This window comes from Centruroides vittatus, unplaced genomic scaffold (assembly GCF_030686945.1).
Source record: "Centruroides vittatus isolate TY-2023 unplaced genomic scaffold, ASM3068694v2 contig_979, whole genome shotgun sequence".
Taxonomy (NCBI): domain Eukaryota; kingdom Metazoa; phylum Arthropoda; class Arachnida; order Scorpiones; family Buthidae; genus Centruroides; species Centruroides vittatus.
In genome coordinates, this window is record NW_027122650.1 from 2166212 (window position 1) to 2183346 (window position 17135).

At 32.0% G+C, this 17135-nt stretch overlaps 1 protein-coding gene across 2 annotated transcripts in view; it reads right to left on the reverse strand.

Annotated features, from left to right (window-relative positions):
- Positions 1-16892, reverse strand: part of LOC136985843 (ubiquitin-conjugating enzyme E2 K-like) — a 48708-nt gene extending 31816 nt beyond the window's left edge. The window contains exon 1 of one of the 2 annotated variants that reach the window (XM_067283214.1): positions 16572-16892. In XM_067283214.1, the coding sequence (XP_067139315.1) occupies positions 16572-16634 (63 nt within the window). In that variant the 5' untranslated portion in view covers positions 16635-16892. The remainder of the gene's footprint in view (positions 1-16571) is intronic. The other variant, XM_067283213.1, reaches the window with a different exon arrangement.
- Positions 16893-17135: the final 243 nt, after the last annotated feature.

Consider the following 17135-nt stretch of genomic DNA (forward strand, 5'->3'; position numbering starts at 1 on the left):
AATCAATTAATTTTTAATACCCCTAAATTAGCAGTATTGTGTACTGTACATTATTACATGATAGTATTTAGTTTAGTACATTTTGAAGATATTTCCAATAAGTTTATTTTTAATATAATTGTTAATATAATTTATTCTACCTCACATTCTCATATTTAATTTGATGCCCTTCTTTGTGAATTTGGAAATTCAAAAATTAAAATACAAAAAAAAAATGTAGTAATTCTAATAGTAACAAAAGGTATTACATTCATAGTGGAAAATGAATTATGATAAACTATTAAAAAAATAATGTGCCAAAAATTTTTGAATTTTTACAGCAATAAACAAATTTCTAAAATGCATTAGATATTTCAAATAATTTTATCTTTTATAAAATTGTTAAAATAATTTTTATTCATAGCAGAAAATGAATTGTGATAATCATAATGATTGACAACATTAACAAAGCACTGTTGGAATGAAACAATGCAGCTAAAGAAGTGTCCTCAAGCTGTTAGTGTCAGCTTCAGAGGATATGTCAATGTGGTGGCCATGGTTAAAAACTAGCAGCTGATAGTACAAGATAGCATTCTTAAATGCAGCAAGCAATTGATCCAATGAAATTTGTCTTATGTGCTGCAGTTAAAAATTACAATTGTAATTTTCATTAAAATTGTCAGTAATTAAATGTATTTATGCCTGAATAAGCCAATTATGGTTGTCTATGAATGTTTTTGTAAGTCTAAATTATGTAGGTTAAAAAAAAATCATCCCAGGTGATGATTTTTGAAACTATTTTTTTTCCATAAATCTCTTCCCCATGGTCTGAAACATGTGCAAATTTAATAAAGTCTTGTCCATTGGTTCTCTCTGAGAAGGCTGTAAATAGGCTAACTTTAATTTGAATTACCCAGTATATAATTTTAAAAAGTATTTTTACTACTTTTTAAAACTGATTGCATTGTTCTCTCTCTTCCCAAACAAATTTTAAAAAATGGAGCCTTATTTATCAACCTTCATATGAAGAAAATATTAATTGTGCATTGATATAATTATTAATAAATTTTGGTATTATATGTAAACATTCAAAACTAGCAAATAAATTCTAGCATTTTACTCAAATAGAACTAAATGTTTTCTTCCATTTTTAAATGAATATCTTCAAGTTACAACTGTCAAATACAGAATGAAACTAATGTCTGTGTGACCACAGGGTCGGACCTCTTTGATGCCTTGTCAGACTGACACCACCGTGTCTTCTGGATATGAAAATTTTGATGGTCGTTACATTAATTTTCACACAAGCGGTCGTGTCATAGGTTTTTGGACTCTGAATGGAGGCAGAAGGAAACAACTGGAAGAAGTACACTCCACAAAGTTGTCATTTAACAAAATACCAGTTTATTAATCAGTACTATTTACAAGTTTCTACAATAATATTTCAGATGCTTAGCATAATTAAAGTACAGTACATACACTATAAGGGAAAGAGATAAGCTTATCATTGATATTGCAACCCTGACCGAGAGAGAAAAACACAATTGTTCGCGTGTTGTTAAATACTTTATTCACGTGTTGGTCCTAGGAAGTAGATGTAGGTCCTTGAAGTAGGCGAGTAGATGCTCAGTTCAACGAAGCGTTGGCAGTTCTTGCAGGGGAGAGTCCTTTTCCTTTTTCGGGCACAGTGGGTGGTGACGGCTGAAATCTTAGCTCACCCACACACACAATTTTGTATTCGAGTTGATGACGGCTGTCCTCAATTGTCATCATCCCCTCCTTTTTATTAGGGGGCTCCTCCTGGAAAATTCCCATGACTTTGTTAGGAATTTTAGTACATCAAGACCAATGGTCAAATTTTCATTCATTGGTTCTGTGTGACACATTCAATGTGTCACTTTAAACAAGGAAACGAGACTATGGGAAACATTTTTTATTGTCTTTAATAATTTGTTCATTTTTTCTCTCGAAAAACAAAAATTAATTTTTTCAAAAAGCTTTTTTTTTGATTTGGCTCTCACATCTGTTTGAAAATGTAAGAAAACATTTGTTTGAGTAAAGTGCTAGAGTTTATTTGCTAGTTTTGGATGTCAATCTGTAGTATTTGTAGTTAATACCAGTTTTGAGTGTTGATTGTTATAAATTTTGGTTGTACATTTTTAGAAAATGAATAAATATATAAGAAAATTCAAGATTTGTTGAGTATAAGTTATGCTGTGATAAGAGAGAATAACAAAAACACTCCAAAGAAAACAAATCATAAAAAATGATCTGTCAATTACTTTTATAATAAAATGAAATATCTTTAAAAAAATAATATGTCAAAGCCTTTAGCTTAGCTTTCACAAAATTATAAGGAATGAAAAATTCTTACAAAAATATTTTTATTAAAATTAATTTTTATTTTGTAACCTAATGATAAAAACAGTTCTATTTTGGCAGATATGATAACAGTTTATCATGAAAATTATCATCATGAAACAAAGCTTAAATAATTTATTCAGATTCTATCTTCAGTTAAAAGATTTCATATAGGAAATATTTTACAAATAAAAACAAAACAAACTTAATAAACAACATAACAACAAAAAAATCTTAGATTGGTAGAATTTGCATATGTTATAAAAGTAAAGATTAGGGATGAGATTTTTCCTGTTTAAAAATAGGAAAAAGAAAGATACAAGGCTTGTAATAAAAATTAGGATTGCAAATTCTTAACATTAAACTCCAGGTCTGCAGAGGAAAAATGAATATGCTAAAAAATTATTTGAACATTCTTTTATTTTTTAATTAAATTTTTACATTCAACAACTTATTTTTGAAATGTACAATGTAAGGATACACATTACTATGCAGGTAAATGACTTTCCTACCAATTTTCTTGCCATGTAGAACTCAATAAAGTTTTTCAGTTTTTTGACACTGATAAGCATTGATTTTCTAAATTTTGAAAATTAAAGGTGTTCTGGGATGCTGAGACATCCCAGAAGACCTTCAACTTCATACCTAAAGACATAAGCTTCAGTTTCTTTTTCTTTGGTAAATCTGGTGTTGCTATTCCATGTTTTGTTTTCCAGTTTAGGAATAACAATTACAAAACTAGGACTCAACTCCTGCTATGATACTCAGAAGTAAATTTTCATCTTTGGTATCATAACTCTCAAACAACTATTAGCTCATCTATTACTGCTGATGCATGGGAGTCTACATCTTATATCAACAATTCTGAAATAGGAATTCTGCTCTGCCTAATGGCACTACAGAGTTCCAAAGACAGTAGTCTAATCATTAGCTATTTCAATTCTCCTCAATGAGCATGCCAAATTTCTCACTGTTTTCAATGCAGGCAATTTGCAGGTGTTCAATGTATGGTTGATTGACATGATTGACTGTTTGTACCTCTAGCTTTGAACTGTCAGATCAGTCTTACTGTGCTGAAACTTGAAAAATCTGAAAGCTTGCTAAAAACAGCTATGAATCTTAAATAGTGAGTTTTTCTCCTTCACAAGATATTCTATAAATGCAATATTCCAGGACCTTTTGCAAGACTAGAGACATTAACTTAATTTCAAGTTTTCCAAAGAGAATAATAAAGACTATATATATCAATAAAAAAATACTGTAGTTCCATTTCCCAAGAATTCACAAGTAATCATTACTTTTGGTGCAACCCTTGTATTATACAAAAGAAAGAACCTATCAATAACCTTACAACAAATAGCAAATGGAGACAATGAACATAAATCAAATGTATAATGTCATAGAAATTAAGAAAAAAATTTAATAAATTTAAAAGACTGAGGTATAAGATTCTGAAATCAGTATGATCTTAATAAAATATTAAGATAAAATATTTAAAAAAATATTAAGTAATTAAAAAATATTTATCAAAAGAATACTGGTAACATTGGTCTTCATATCATTTGATCATTGATATTAGATGAAAGTAAAGAAACTGATATACAATTTTAATATGAAATATTAAGCTATTTTGGAAATAAATTATAAGAAAACAAAAATTTGGAAATAATATATGTTACATTTTGAAACTAGTAATAAGTTGTTTGATTTCAAAATAACTTACATTAAAAAAATTAGTAAAATCTCTACCTATGTAATTGTTAATGTATTGCTATATCAAATATAGCTATTAAATCAATATTAAAATTTAAAGTTTTAAAATTTTAATATTGTTTCTTCTCATTTTAATAGTTGGTAGTAGTATTATAATAGATCATAAAAGAAATTTATACAATAAGTAATTTCTTTAATGATGTAGTAAATGTTTAATAATTTAGTTATGTTAACCTTATAAGCCAGGGGTGGCCAACAAGTCGATGGCAATCGACCGGTCGATCGCGATCGACTTGTTGGCCACCCAAGCCAATTTTGGTCAATCGCTGGCGATGTCTTGACCTAATGTATTATATTTGTAACCGAACGCAACTGTGTGCATGCAGTTATGACTCGACTCATAAGCAGTGAGTGCACTTCGTACTGAAACAGTGTATAAACATAGTATGTATTTCACACTTCCCCCTCCCCACTTAGACTATGCCTATGACAACAAGTCGATCGCGACACATTTTTACGATAAAAAGTAGATATTATGTGCACAAAAGTTGGCCACCCCTGTTATAAGCAACTTACTATAAGTCTGTTTATCATCTAATTTAAAAGTCTACAGAAACTTTCTTATATTTAGTGATATTTTTCTTTCTTTACTTAAATATTCTTTGAAGCCCTTCCACTTGTTGACCAATTACATCAAAAAGCTCTTGTTATCAATGATGATAATGATAAAAATTTAATAGTTATCATGACATCAATAGGAAACAATGATGTTTGGATTATGTAGATAATAATTTATGGTCTTTTGTATTTTTTATTGTAGTTTCTGAATACTTTGATTAATTTTATTTTGATCAATCTTTAGTACACAAAGTTTCTATTCATTAACTTGTAGAGTGAAGTATTAAAATGTGAAATCATTATCTAAAATAATTATATATAAAGCACATTAATGTATTTATATTTTTGTTTTTAGTAGTTTAGAACAACATATAGATGATTCTGAAAATTTAAAGCAACATTTCGTGGTCGTCGGCCATATTGTTATATGTATTTCAGTTATATTTTTTTTTATTTATCTTTACATTCAATTCTTTCCTTTTGTCATAACTTCCTTCTAGAAGCTTCTGTCTTAAATCTCATTGCCTTAAGGAGGGATTACCCTTTCTCAGAACTCTTGGTAGAACAAAAGGGTAGGGGAATTATCATTTCTCTGAATTTTTGGGGGAAACAAAAGGAAAGCTAGGACCGGAGGCAAAACTGTCAACGGAAGAGTCATTCTTGGTCAAGATCTCAGAGTGGACGGCAGGACAAGGCAGTGCTCCGAACTTGAAAAAAAAAACAAAGGAGACTGCAAAGCCGAGGAAAACCATAGAGGTTGAAAAGAACAGAAAGAGAGGGGTCGTAAGGACAGTGAGCACGACTGGAGATCTACGAGGCACCATTTTTTTTTTAAAGGAGGGAGGCATCTGAAAGCATAATATTGAAGAGACACCTTCCACATTGATACTTACCAACTTAAGAAGGTCTGGCTATTTTCTACCTTCCTCTGTCTATCTGACATACTTCCTTAAGTCTGTTTCTTTTTCTTATTTCTTAGGTTTAAGATAGGTATAAGCTTAGTTGTAAGTCAATCGGGTTGATACTGTTGTTGTAATAAGCACATGGTGAGAGTCGATTTTTTCACAAAGAGACAGGGATATAAAAACAATTAAGTCGTGCTTTATTTTATTTTGTGAACATATACATGAAGGGTTCTTGTTGATTCCGACCTCCTGGTTCCTTACTTCCAACAAAAGAATAAAACAACACCTATTTCGATTCACAGTCGAGCAAGACTTTCGCGATACAAAGAGACACTTAATTTCTAACTTAAACCTACTTATATCTAAAAGGGAAAAGGAAGGGAAAAGATAGATTAGAATGGAGAAACAAATATATTTTAGGGAAGGAATGGGTACCTGAGTTGGAAATCGAGGTGGCGGCTGCTGGAAGACTTCGTCTTGGGACTTTTCCTCTCGGAGACAGATCGCATGCGAGACTCGATACAAAAAACAAATGTCCTTTATCTTTGGCCTACCAATGTCCTTATTTACTCTATTTCTTTCGTACGTGCTCTTCGTAACTCTTTCAGTCGAAGCAACACTGACTTGGAGACTTCTCTCTGACTGTCCTCCTTCTTCTAGGTCCAAAATCAAAGTGGCTCACTCCTCTCTCTGATAAGTAGCACTGAGTTCAGCGTTAACGTAGATTCTTCTTTTTATTGCAAGTACTTTCGACGAAAAATTACGATCGTCGTCTTTCAGGCGAATGTGGAAAGAACAAATTTGAAAGAGGCACGTGCCGAACGTTCCAAACCGATAACGGAAGATTTTCGTTGGTAAATTTTTAAAAATAATGTATTCTTTTAGCGTTCGGTAACTTCGCCGGTTCGAAAGAGAAGAAAGAACACAGAAGAAAGTGTGCCCACGATTGTGCATAACATGCTGCAACGAGGTCCGAAATATATCCCCCCTCCCTCAAGCTCCGATTTTGACCAGCTGGTCCCGGCCGCCCTAGCGGCCTTAAAGTCCTACCAACCTACACCCATGCATCAGCAAATGGAACTAGAGGTCTTCACAAAGCTTGCTACAACAAAGCGATCATCTGGTGCACCAAAAAACCGTGGAAACCACCAGGTAGTAGCACGATTCCTAGCCACGAATGGTCTGAGGCTCTTAATGTCAGATAAGGACAGAAGATTTGTCTTATGCAGAGAGAACGATTTTATTTCTAGAGCCAATGACTTTCTGTTACATTCATGCTCAGTGGAGATGGACAGAGATCCAATGCCAACAGTACTGCGAAAGGCAAGGAAAATTATAACACTGCCAGGACTAGCACTGACTTTATCTGGTCACCTTGAACCTCCATCAAATGTTGCCTGCCCTAGGCTGTTCTTTCAGCCCAAAACGCATAAAGAGAACTGGCCATTACGACCTTTAGTAAACAAAAGGTCGCATCCAACTTACCACCTGGAAAAAGCCCTGGCAAAATTTCTACGAGAACTGCTCCCGGAGTCACCATTTGTCACTCCCTCCTCCATAGACGCCAAGACCACCATCGAAGCCAACATCACAAGAGCAAACATCAACACCTGCACCTTCTACAAAATGGATGTGATATCTCTATACCCTTCCGTCCCCACGTTTGAAGCTGTAATGCTAGCCAATGCTATGCTCCTTAAGAAAGGTCTCACAGTTCAGCAGGTACTAGATATTCGTGAAACGTTGATCTTCGTCACTGAAAACAATTATTTCCGCTTCAACCAGAAAATCTATCTCCAGAAACAGGGTGTCCCTATGGGCTCCCCTCTCTCTGCAGTCTTGGCCGAGCTCGTCATGAGGGACGTGGAGCAAAAATCTTTCAACGCACCGCTCACTATTTGCTACCCTCTATTATACCTACGCTATGTTGACGACATCTTAGTAGTATGGGGAAATTCAGAGGAAGAATTCATCCGATTTATGCAGCGACTATCAAGCGTTTATCCCACCATCAAATTCACTTGGGAAAAGGAGCGGAACCAGACAATAACATTTCTGGATATGTGGATATAGAAATCGCCGGAAGGACCACGGTTTGCGGTATACCACAAGTCCGACACGATTCCCCACATCACTCCAGCTGACGCCTTCCAACCATCACAGTATATCAATGCCGCCATAGCAGCCCTCATCAGAAGGGCGATACTGCTTCCCTCATTGCAGGACCTAATAAACGATGAATTGGAAATCATACGAACGGCAGTACATCACGCTGGGTTTACAGGCGCCAAATTTACGCATGTACTGCGTAGAGTGAACGACTCCATCCACCCGTTCACAACGCTACACAACAAAAAAGAAATGGCAATAGTACCATCAACATTACCATATCTAGGAGCACAGTCCATACTCATTAGCCGTATATTCCGGCGGTACGGCTTCGTGCTCCCCTTGACCCCTCTACCCAGCCTACGCAGAAGCATATGCAACGACCGAGACAAAATCAGCGCATTAGAAAAATCGGGGGTCTACGCGGTGCCACTAGAAAATCCAACAACAGGAGAAATAGAGAAATATATAGGGGCAACAGCAAGAATGATCACCTGCCATATCGCAGAACACCAGGATGATATAAATAAAGGAAGGCAAACAATAGAGCTGACCAGAAAAGTTCTACAACAAGGTTACACTCCGCTTTGGTCAGAAACAGCGCTCCTAAAAAGCTCCAACAATAGAAAAATAATATTCATCTGGGAAGCGATCCTCACAATAACAGCAGAGGCATGCAACGTCCCCATCCTGGACTTGCCCGAAATTTGGGTCACTCTTTACAAGCGCATAAACACTCAAACACGCCGACAAGCGCACACGTAGCGTGTGTGCTTTTCAGCGCATGCACCGTCAATCGTGCCGTTTTAAAATCTCTTTCGAACCGGCAAAGTTACCGAACGCTAAAAGAATACATTATTTTTAAAAATTCACCAACGAAAATCTTCCGTTATCGGTTTGGAACGTTCGGCACGTGCCTCTTTCAAATTTGTTCTTTCCACATTCGCCTGAAGATGACAATCGTAATTTTTTGTCGAAAGTACTTGCAATAAAAAGAAGAATCTACGTTAACGCTGAACTCAGTGCTACTTATCAGAAGTATATGCAACTTTGGCATGAGTTAACTTTTATTATTTCTACTCCTCTCTCACTTGCCCTCTGGGCTTTTTCTTAATCTTTGTCCCTAATTAGGTCACCAACCACCCACACTTGGAGGAAAGTTCCAGAAAGTATAGACAAAGGAACACAGAACAAAGAAAGAAGGAAGGATAGACAAACATATATATATATCTAAAAAATATACAAAATATATTGGTGTATCACCACACTGTATGTATATGCATGCATTACCTATATGCTTATGAGAGGACAATAGACCACCCTTTTGTTAATTAGTAATATTAATATCTGTAAAGTTGGGATCTGTACTAAAAGAACCAGTTCAGAGAGAAATAAAGGATATTTTGTTTGTACATCTTTTTTAAGTATTCCTCTTAGTAATGTTTGTTCGCGGGCATTACTATCTCTCAGTACAAACAACCACAATTTAATGATTCTAAAATTATATAAGTAATATCTTTAGTTCATTTAATAGAGCAACAGATAAGGGAGCAGTCTGCTTAAGAGAGAGCTCTCTCTCACGTTCTCATTTTTTCCCCTCTATTCTGTTTTACAATAGCAGGGACTTCTGTTAATAAAGCATCAGATAATAGAGTAGTCTAAATGAGCAGTGTCAACAGCACTTTTAGAGCAGCAGTCTGAATAAGGGAGCACTATTCTCAGGAAGATTTCTGGGTCTGTCTTTAATCTTACAATAAATCATCATGTTGGGTGCATGGCAATAAGGTTCTCTATAGCAGTGTTTCTCAAACTTTTTGGACCACGACCCCCCTTCTGCACTTAAAATTTCAAAGGACCCCGAAGAATGAGTATGTGTCGAAAAAACATCCCGGAGGGAGGGGGTTAGGCTCGTATTTAAATATTTATATTGTTTTTATTATTTATATGTGCAATCTATTAAGTAAAAATTATTTTATATACTTTTTATTTCTATTATTTCTAAACATGAATCCATAGTAAATTTATAAAATATTTGAAAAAAATTGATCTGCATCAATTTTTCAGCGACCCCCCCAAATATTTTTCACGACCCCCAAGGGGGTCGTGACCCCCACTTTGAGAATCACTGCTCTATAGCACACTATATGTTATGTGGAGAAAATCAATGCTTATCATATTTGGTCGAAAACATTAGTTTGTTTAATAAACATTTCTCAGCATCAGGTGTTTGATGATTCGTTAAGTTATGTGGAGATTTGGTGGAAAAAATTCATTGGTCAGTTCTCTAATACACAGAGTCAAAAGATTTCTTGTAGGATCTTAACAGCTTTTACTGGATGCACACTGAGAAGCAATTACATATTAAAAAGGTATAAAAAATAGGTTAATGTTACCTTAGGTTCCGAGATGGCGGCTCGTCTCTGATTCCAGCAAGGAAACAGTGGAGACGCACATTTTCCTAAACCTAACCTATTCTAATAATTTGGTTGCTAATAATTATGGTAATTTATTAGAATAGGTTAGGTTTAGGAAAATGTGCGTCCCCACTGTTTCCTTGCTGGAATCAGAGGCGAGCCGCCATCTTGGAACCTAAGGTAACATTAACCAAAAAATATATATAAACAGTGCAGCAGATCACGTGTACATCTTCACCTTAAGTGGATAAGGCAAGAAGTGATTAGTAACCAGCATTTTGAGATCACATGATTTTACTTTAAGGCATATTAGTACAGTACTTATTTGTTTTTATACTGTATGTTCCATAGAGAGCATTCAGAAATTTTAGAAAGCTGATATTCACATCTTTTTAGCTAGGCTACTATATTTCTGAGAAGTAAAAGTAATGTGATTAGTAAATATACTGATTATTTGAAAGAACAATAAAATAGACAATATAAGAATGGAACCAATATGTAAGTATAGTAAAATTATGTGATAATGAATTTTAATGTTCCAAGTGTGTTTTAAGTTATATAGAACTCCTAAGGCATAAAAAAAAATGAAGAGAATGAAATACTATTACATGATACCCACGATGATCTTATTATATGATAAGGGAGTATGAAACAACAATCCCAAGGAAACTCTCTTAGCTGGATTCAACTGTGTATATGTCGCAGGGATTTGATAAAATCCCTAGGGAAGATGATCAATTTACTGAAGATGTTAAAATAAAGGTTTGATATTGACATTTCCCTAATTAAATCTCTAAACTGGTTTCGTAAAATGACAAAAAAACAAATCAACAAAGTAAGAAGTACTTATATAAAAAGAGAGAGATAACACCATGGTTATATGTGGTTGTAGCTATTTGAAGAACATTTCTAGAAAGCTAATCTTTTATAATGCCAGCTGAAGTACCAATTTGATATAAACCATTTTTCTTATCTGATACTATCCCCATAATATTATTTCCATCTAATGGACCTCTATTTACCTTAGGTACATCAACCAAAACTGTGAAATTCACTAACATGTCCTTAAATTTCTTCAATGAAAAATCTTCCGTTTTTTTCAGCTAATATTTTTAGGTATTTTGTGGCATGTTCCCTTTGATTTATAATTTTATTTTCTTTTTGGCATAAGTAGCATAAAATTTTCAATCCATATCCTTCTTCTCCTACGCTATTTCCACATATTGCGTGTACTGGCATTTTACAAATGTCGCATGAATGGGCTCCAGTAGATTCTGTTCCACAAACAACACAATGTAGTTTTACTTCGCTGTCAACTGCTTCTGTTTTTGATTCTACAATATTAACAGTACAGATGTTTTAATTGGCAGTACAGGTATTGTAGAGTTGCAAACTGGTTCGAGCTGTGTTATTGATTCAGTTGCTAGTAGATCCTCTAAATTTGAAGTTGAAGCATTGTAGTAAATTATTAATTCAGCTTCTGGATTAACTTCTGAAGTTGGAGTCATCATTGTTCATTAATTGAGTTGCTGGTAAATTCTTTGATGTCAAAGTGTTGTCATTATGTTGCTGTTTAAGAAGCTGATCCAAGTCCTCTTCAGTAACAAGTTTTTCAAGCAACTCCTTTGAAATATGAGTAGATTGGAGTTCTGTTTTTGGTTCTGTTCCAAATAAGACTTTGTAAGGTGATCGTTGAATCATACAATGAAAGGAGGAATTCTTCTGAAACTGAACAAAGTAACAACCTGTAGCCCAATTATTTGTGTCATTGTCAATAAGCCAAGCACATAACATAGCTTCGACATCTTGATTTGATTGCTCAACAGATCCTTGGCTTGCTGGATTTCTAGGCCTACCATTTACAATTTTACATGTTGGCCACAGGGATGTCAATTCTCGTATGACAGCAGCCATAAACTCACGGCCATTGTCACTTTGCAATATATGAGGACAACCTACTTCCAGAAAGATTTTTAATAGATCCATTGCTACTTCAGCTGCTCTTTTCAAAGTCAATGACTGCAGAAAGCTGAATTTTGTCACGTGATCCTGGTAATGTAATAGCCATTTGTAATTCCTGTCTGGGGTGGACTGCAAGTCAACTAAATCCACTTGGCCACGATGGTTAAAGTCACAGGACACAATTGGGCAAACGACGATTCCTCTTTTTGGAAATTTTTTTTTAGACTGACACAGTTTCAAAAACTCCAGAACAACCGAAGTGGGTATAAAGTATCGTGGATTTCAAACTATACAGCATTTTATCTCTGCCTCTGTGGCCAATTGACTGATGAGTTTCCTGAAGTATATGAAAAAATTCTTCTGCAGGCACTATTTTCACAACTGGATTGGAGTTAGACTTTCTCTTCAAAATCAAAGATTTTTTAGTACCTACTTCCATTAGATCGTATTTTTTTCTGTAGTAATACTGTTTATTTGTCTGTTAAAACCTAAGTACTGGTGCTAATTTAAATTTTTCAATGGCTGTGATAGCTGCTTCTATTCTTTCATGAGACCACAACAGTTTTTCTTTATCATGCCACTCGCTCAAACACGTCCTGATAGTTTCATTGAACTGTTCTTCACACACAAATTCAGTTTGAGTCTGATTTTGTCCTGTATTCAAAGCCATTATTTTGATAATCGTACAAATTACAAGGAAAATAAAATATAAATGTGCACGACTATCATGACAATGATTTGTGCAACTGTGTGCGCCAGAGGTCGCCAGCAACTAACCTGTTGAAGGGACAAGGGTAACTAGCACAAACAGTGCTATGCAAGTCCTGACTTGTTTATTTTATCTTTTCACCAAAATAGTACAGGGATTTGACCAAACCACTTATTTTTTTAGGGAAATGACTCTATAGAATTGTCACTTTAACATTTTCAGTAAATTGATCATCTCCCTTAGGGATTTGACCAAATCCCCACTTTTATCATATCCCTGAAACAAATATACACAAGGAAACTTTGACTCCCTATTAGCTTTGCTGGACTTCAGCTACTTGTTCAAAAATTTTGCAACAATTTGTTGATTCTCAGTGCTACTACTGTATTTCTATTTTTCCCCTGGCTGCTCTAGGTGTCTCAACTCCTACTTGTGTCACAGGCTTTGACCCTTAATCCCAACATATACTACTCACAAGAATTTCATGATAATTCATTGATTGTAGTTGCCACTGTTTAAAATGATTTTTTTTTTTTTTTGGTGACAGAAAAATTTTTGAGATTATTCTAAGCAAAATAAATTATAAAGAAGCAATCTTTGAGCTGTTAAAACTTCATGTTCAAATGAATGTTTTCAGCTGTGTAAACAGCAGTCTTTGGGTTCCAAAGATCAAACTAAATAGCCAAAAGCATTTGTTCAAATATAGATCAAAATAGGTCAAAAATATTGTTGTTTAACTATAAAAGAAATGTTAAATATCTTTATTCATTTGAATAAAAATTGGTAAATCATTTATTTGTTTAAATAAAAAGTGAATGCTAAACTAATGAGTCTATTATAAGCAAAGTTAATCAAAATTACAATATAAAAAAATATTTTAATGTTCTATGAAAAAACAGATATTTTGTAAATGCATAGATTAAAAAAGGAAGTTTCTATTGAGTCATCAGATCTAAATGTAAAATTCATGTACCTATAAGCCTTTTACTGGTGTGCGTCTCTGCACAAAATGTAAAATAATATAAAATAAAAGTCCGTTACAAACATTTTCAAACCGTTGCAGTTCTTCTTCAAGTAACTTGAACTTCCTAATCCAAGTTACCTGAAGAAGAACCACAATGGTTTGAAAATGTTTGTAACGGACTTTTATTTTATATTATTTTACATTTTGTGCAGAGACGCACACCAGTAAAAGGCTTATAGGTACGTGCATTTTACATTACTCTGGTGTAGTTATAAATCTAAATGTTTGAGATTATTCTAAGCTGTATGTTTATAATGTAAAATAAACATAGCTTGCAAGAAAAAAGATTGAAAATTGAATACTGTACAAAAAAGACAGTTAATATCATGCATACAATCTATAAATAATAATAATAAAAATCATAAAGATTCTGTTAGTTAGCAATGTCATTCATGTATTTCTTATAGACCAGCAGTGGACAATTTTAAAATGACAGAATCAAAAATTAATAAATGTATTATCATAAGATCAAAACTTTAAATTTTAGTAAACAGTTGTTAGAAATGAGAATAAGAACCATAAATAACTATATTGGGAATAAAAAGACATTAAATTATGAATATAATGATTTCAGTTTATTTTGAACATCATCATTATCTCTCAAAATTCTGCAATTCAAATTCAAAGAACAGTAATGTCAAGATCAAAGTCTTAGATTCAGTTCTCCTTATGATTGACAAGTAATTAATTTGATGCTAGTTTCATCTAAATACAAAAATTAAAAGTTTTCATTTCTTGATCAGACCTATTATATAATAGATAAATAAGAAACTATTGGTTTCTGATTTAGTGATTTTGACTTTTTCATCATGGATAGGTGGATGCATATACTGTATATAATATGATGCATGTCTTGAATGTAATGTGCAAGACTTGCTACAATATTAAAATTTCTCAGTAATAAAACCGATACATAAAGATTATTAGACACACACAAATTTGAAATAATATAAATGCAAAAAAGTCTATCATTGGAATAAATTTTGAAAATAGTGCTTTATAATATATTTTATAGGATATTTTTATTTCTTTTAAAGTAGAAATTAATACAGATTATGTTCAATAAATACAATAAGAATAATATGATGATACAGCTTTGTTTTAAATTAATTATTAATTATTACATATTAAATAATAATACATCACTTCATAAGATGAGTAAATATTTTTCATTCTTTTTTTTTAATTGAAATATGAAATAAATAAACATACATAACTTGTGCATTCCTAAAAATTTCACAAATCAGGAGCCCAGAGGCCATAGTTTAAAAACCTATGCTCTATTTATTAAAAACAAACTAAAAACGATATACTGTAGTACTAACCAGATAAAATGAAACAAATATCAATTATGAAAATATATAAAGACCTTAAAAATAAGGCACATTCCTAAAAATAATCTTTACATAAAAAATATAAACAGAGATGATTTCAAAAATGAATCATGATTATCAAAATCATGTTAAAACAAGTTTAAAGTTTATAGTAATAACTAGGAGAATAATATATGAACACAATAGTTATCATGAAGTTATAAGCACAATTTCCTTTAATGTTGACATATGTTTATAGTGTATAATTGTTAAAGACATTGTAAATAATCTAAAAATTTTAATTTTTGAGTTTTAATTAATATATCAATTACATGTAATATATTGTATGAATTTATTATGCTAGTGGCATCTTCACATAAAATTATAAATTTAAAATATTTTATATGTGATGAAATTAAAACAAAGGTTTTGAAAAACAAACATAGAAGCAAATGAAATGAAATGTTTCTAAAATATGTTTTTACAAAATATTTAATTAACTTTCAAGAAATCTTATTGAATTTATTGACTTAAGACAAAGTAATCATACCAAAAATTAAACATACAGAAAAAATATAAAGAACTAAAAAAAATTGTAAAATATAGGGACACTTTTAAGACTGATGAATTAATTTGTTATAAATTTCATAAATAAAACAAAATTTATCTGTTAATTTAATGATTCATTAATAAATGCAAAAAAATCATCCTGTTAATATTAACAGGACATATGAATATAAAACCAAATTAATTAATTACACATTTGTTAATAAACTGTTAAATTTTGGTAAGACTGTAAAAAAAAATCATCATTCAGTAAATTAATAAACTAAATGTTAAAATTATAGTAATTAAAATAACAGAAATGTATAACAATTAAAACAAAAATAAACCAATTATTAATAGTTTATTTAATTACCTATTTAAAACATCATACTCTCTAAAAATGTGTATTCTAATAGGGAAATTTCAGAAAGATTTAGTTAAGAAATTTGTTAATGTACAATTGTTTTTCTTATTAAATGAATCAAATTCAGTAAAATATTGCAGATTTATGTAATTACCAAGCAAATGAAATTAATTTAAACTGCAATATTTTAAGTATTATATGAAAAAAACCCATATAAAATAAGGAAAATTACCAATATATTCAGCAATCATTAATTTTAAAATCTGAAATTGATTTTATAAAAATTTAAATATATAAATACATTAAAACCTGAATGAAATCTACACGAAAATTACTATAATTGAACAATTATTTCATTATCGAAAAATTGTTTTTAAAATAACGTTTAATTTCTCGTTATAAAGTTGTTAATAAAAATCGGTAAATAAAAGGGTTTATTTTTGAAATAATCGTAAAATATTCTAATTGAACTAGTTATTTTAAACAACAAAGGGCCTTTAAACAGGGTCATTACGTTGGTTGACGTAATGCATTGAAAACAACCTATACAGTACCTCTTCACTTTTAACAACTTCTTTAAATTCCCGTTTAATTCTTTGAACGGCTATGTTCGCCATTTCTCAATAGTCTCCATAAAATGCTTTTCTCTTTTATTTACTAAAATTTCTTTCGGGAATTAAATTTTTTTCATCCGACAACAGACTAAATACGGACAGCCGAAGAACCAGATGTTTCGAAACGGAATTAAGTAATAAACGGAGGCAATGTTCCTTCGTTCCGATTATTGGTTGGTAATTGTTAGAAATTTAATTAGAAAATTAACTTAAGTAATTTTTATTGTGTTTATAATTAATTTATATTTATCGTATTGAAATATTTAAAAATTCCTTAATAGACCGGTATCACTTTTTATTTAATTAGAATATGGGATTTAAAACAACGTTGCCAGTTATTTTAAAAGAAAAGCGCCCCTTTTTTTCGTTACGTCCATGCTGAAATTTAGTTTAAGAAGTTAGACGAATTTTTAATTATGAGTGAAAAATAAATTAATTTAAAAAAATAGAGATTGGTATTTTCTTAATTTCGAAAATTCAAGTATATTCCATTTCGGATTTCTC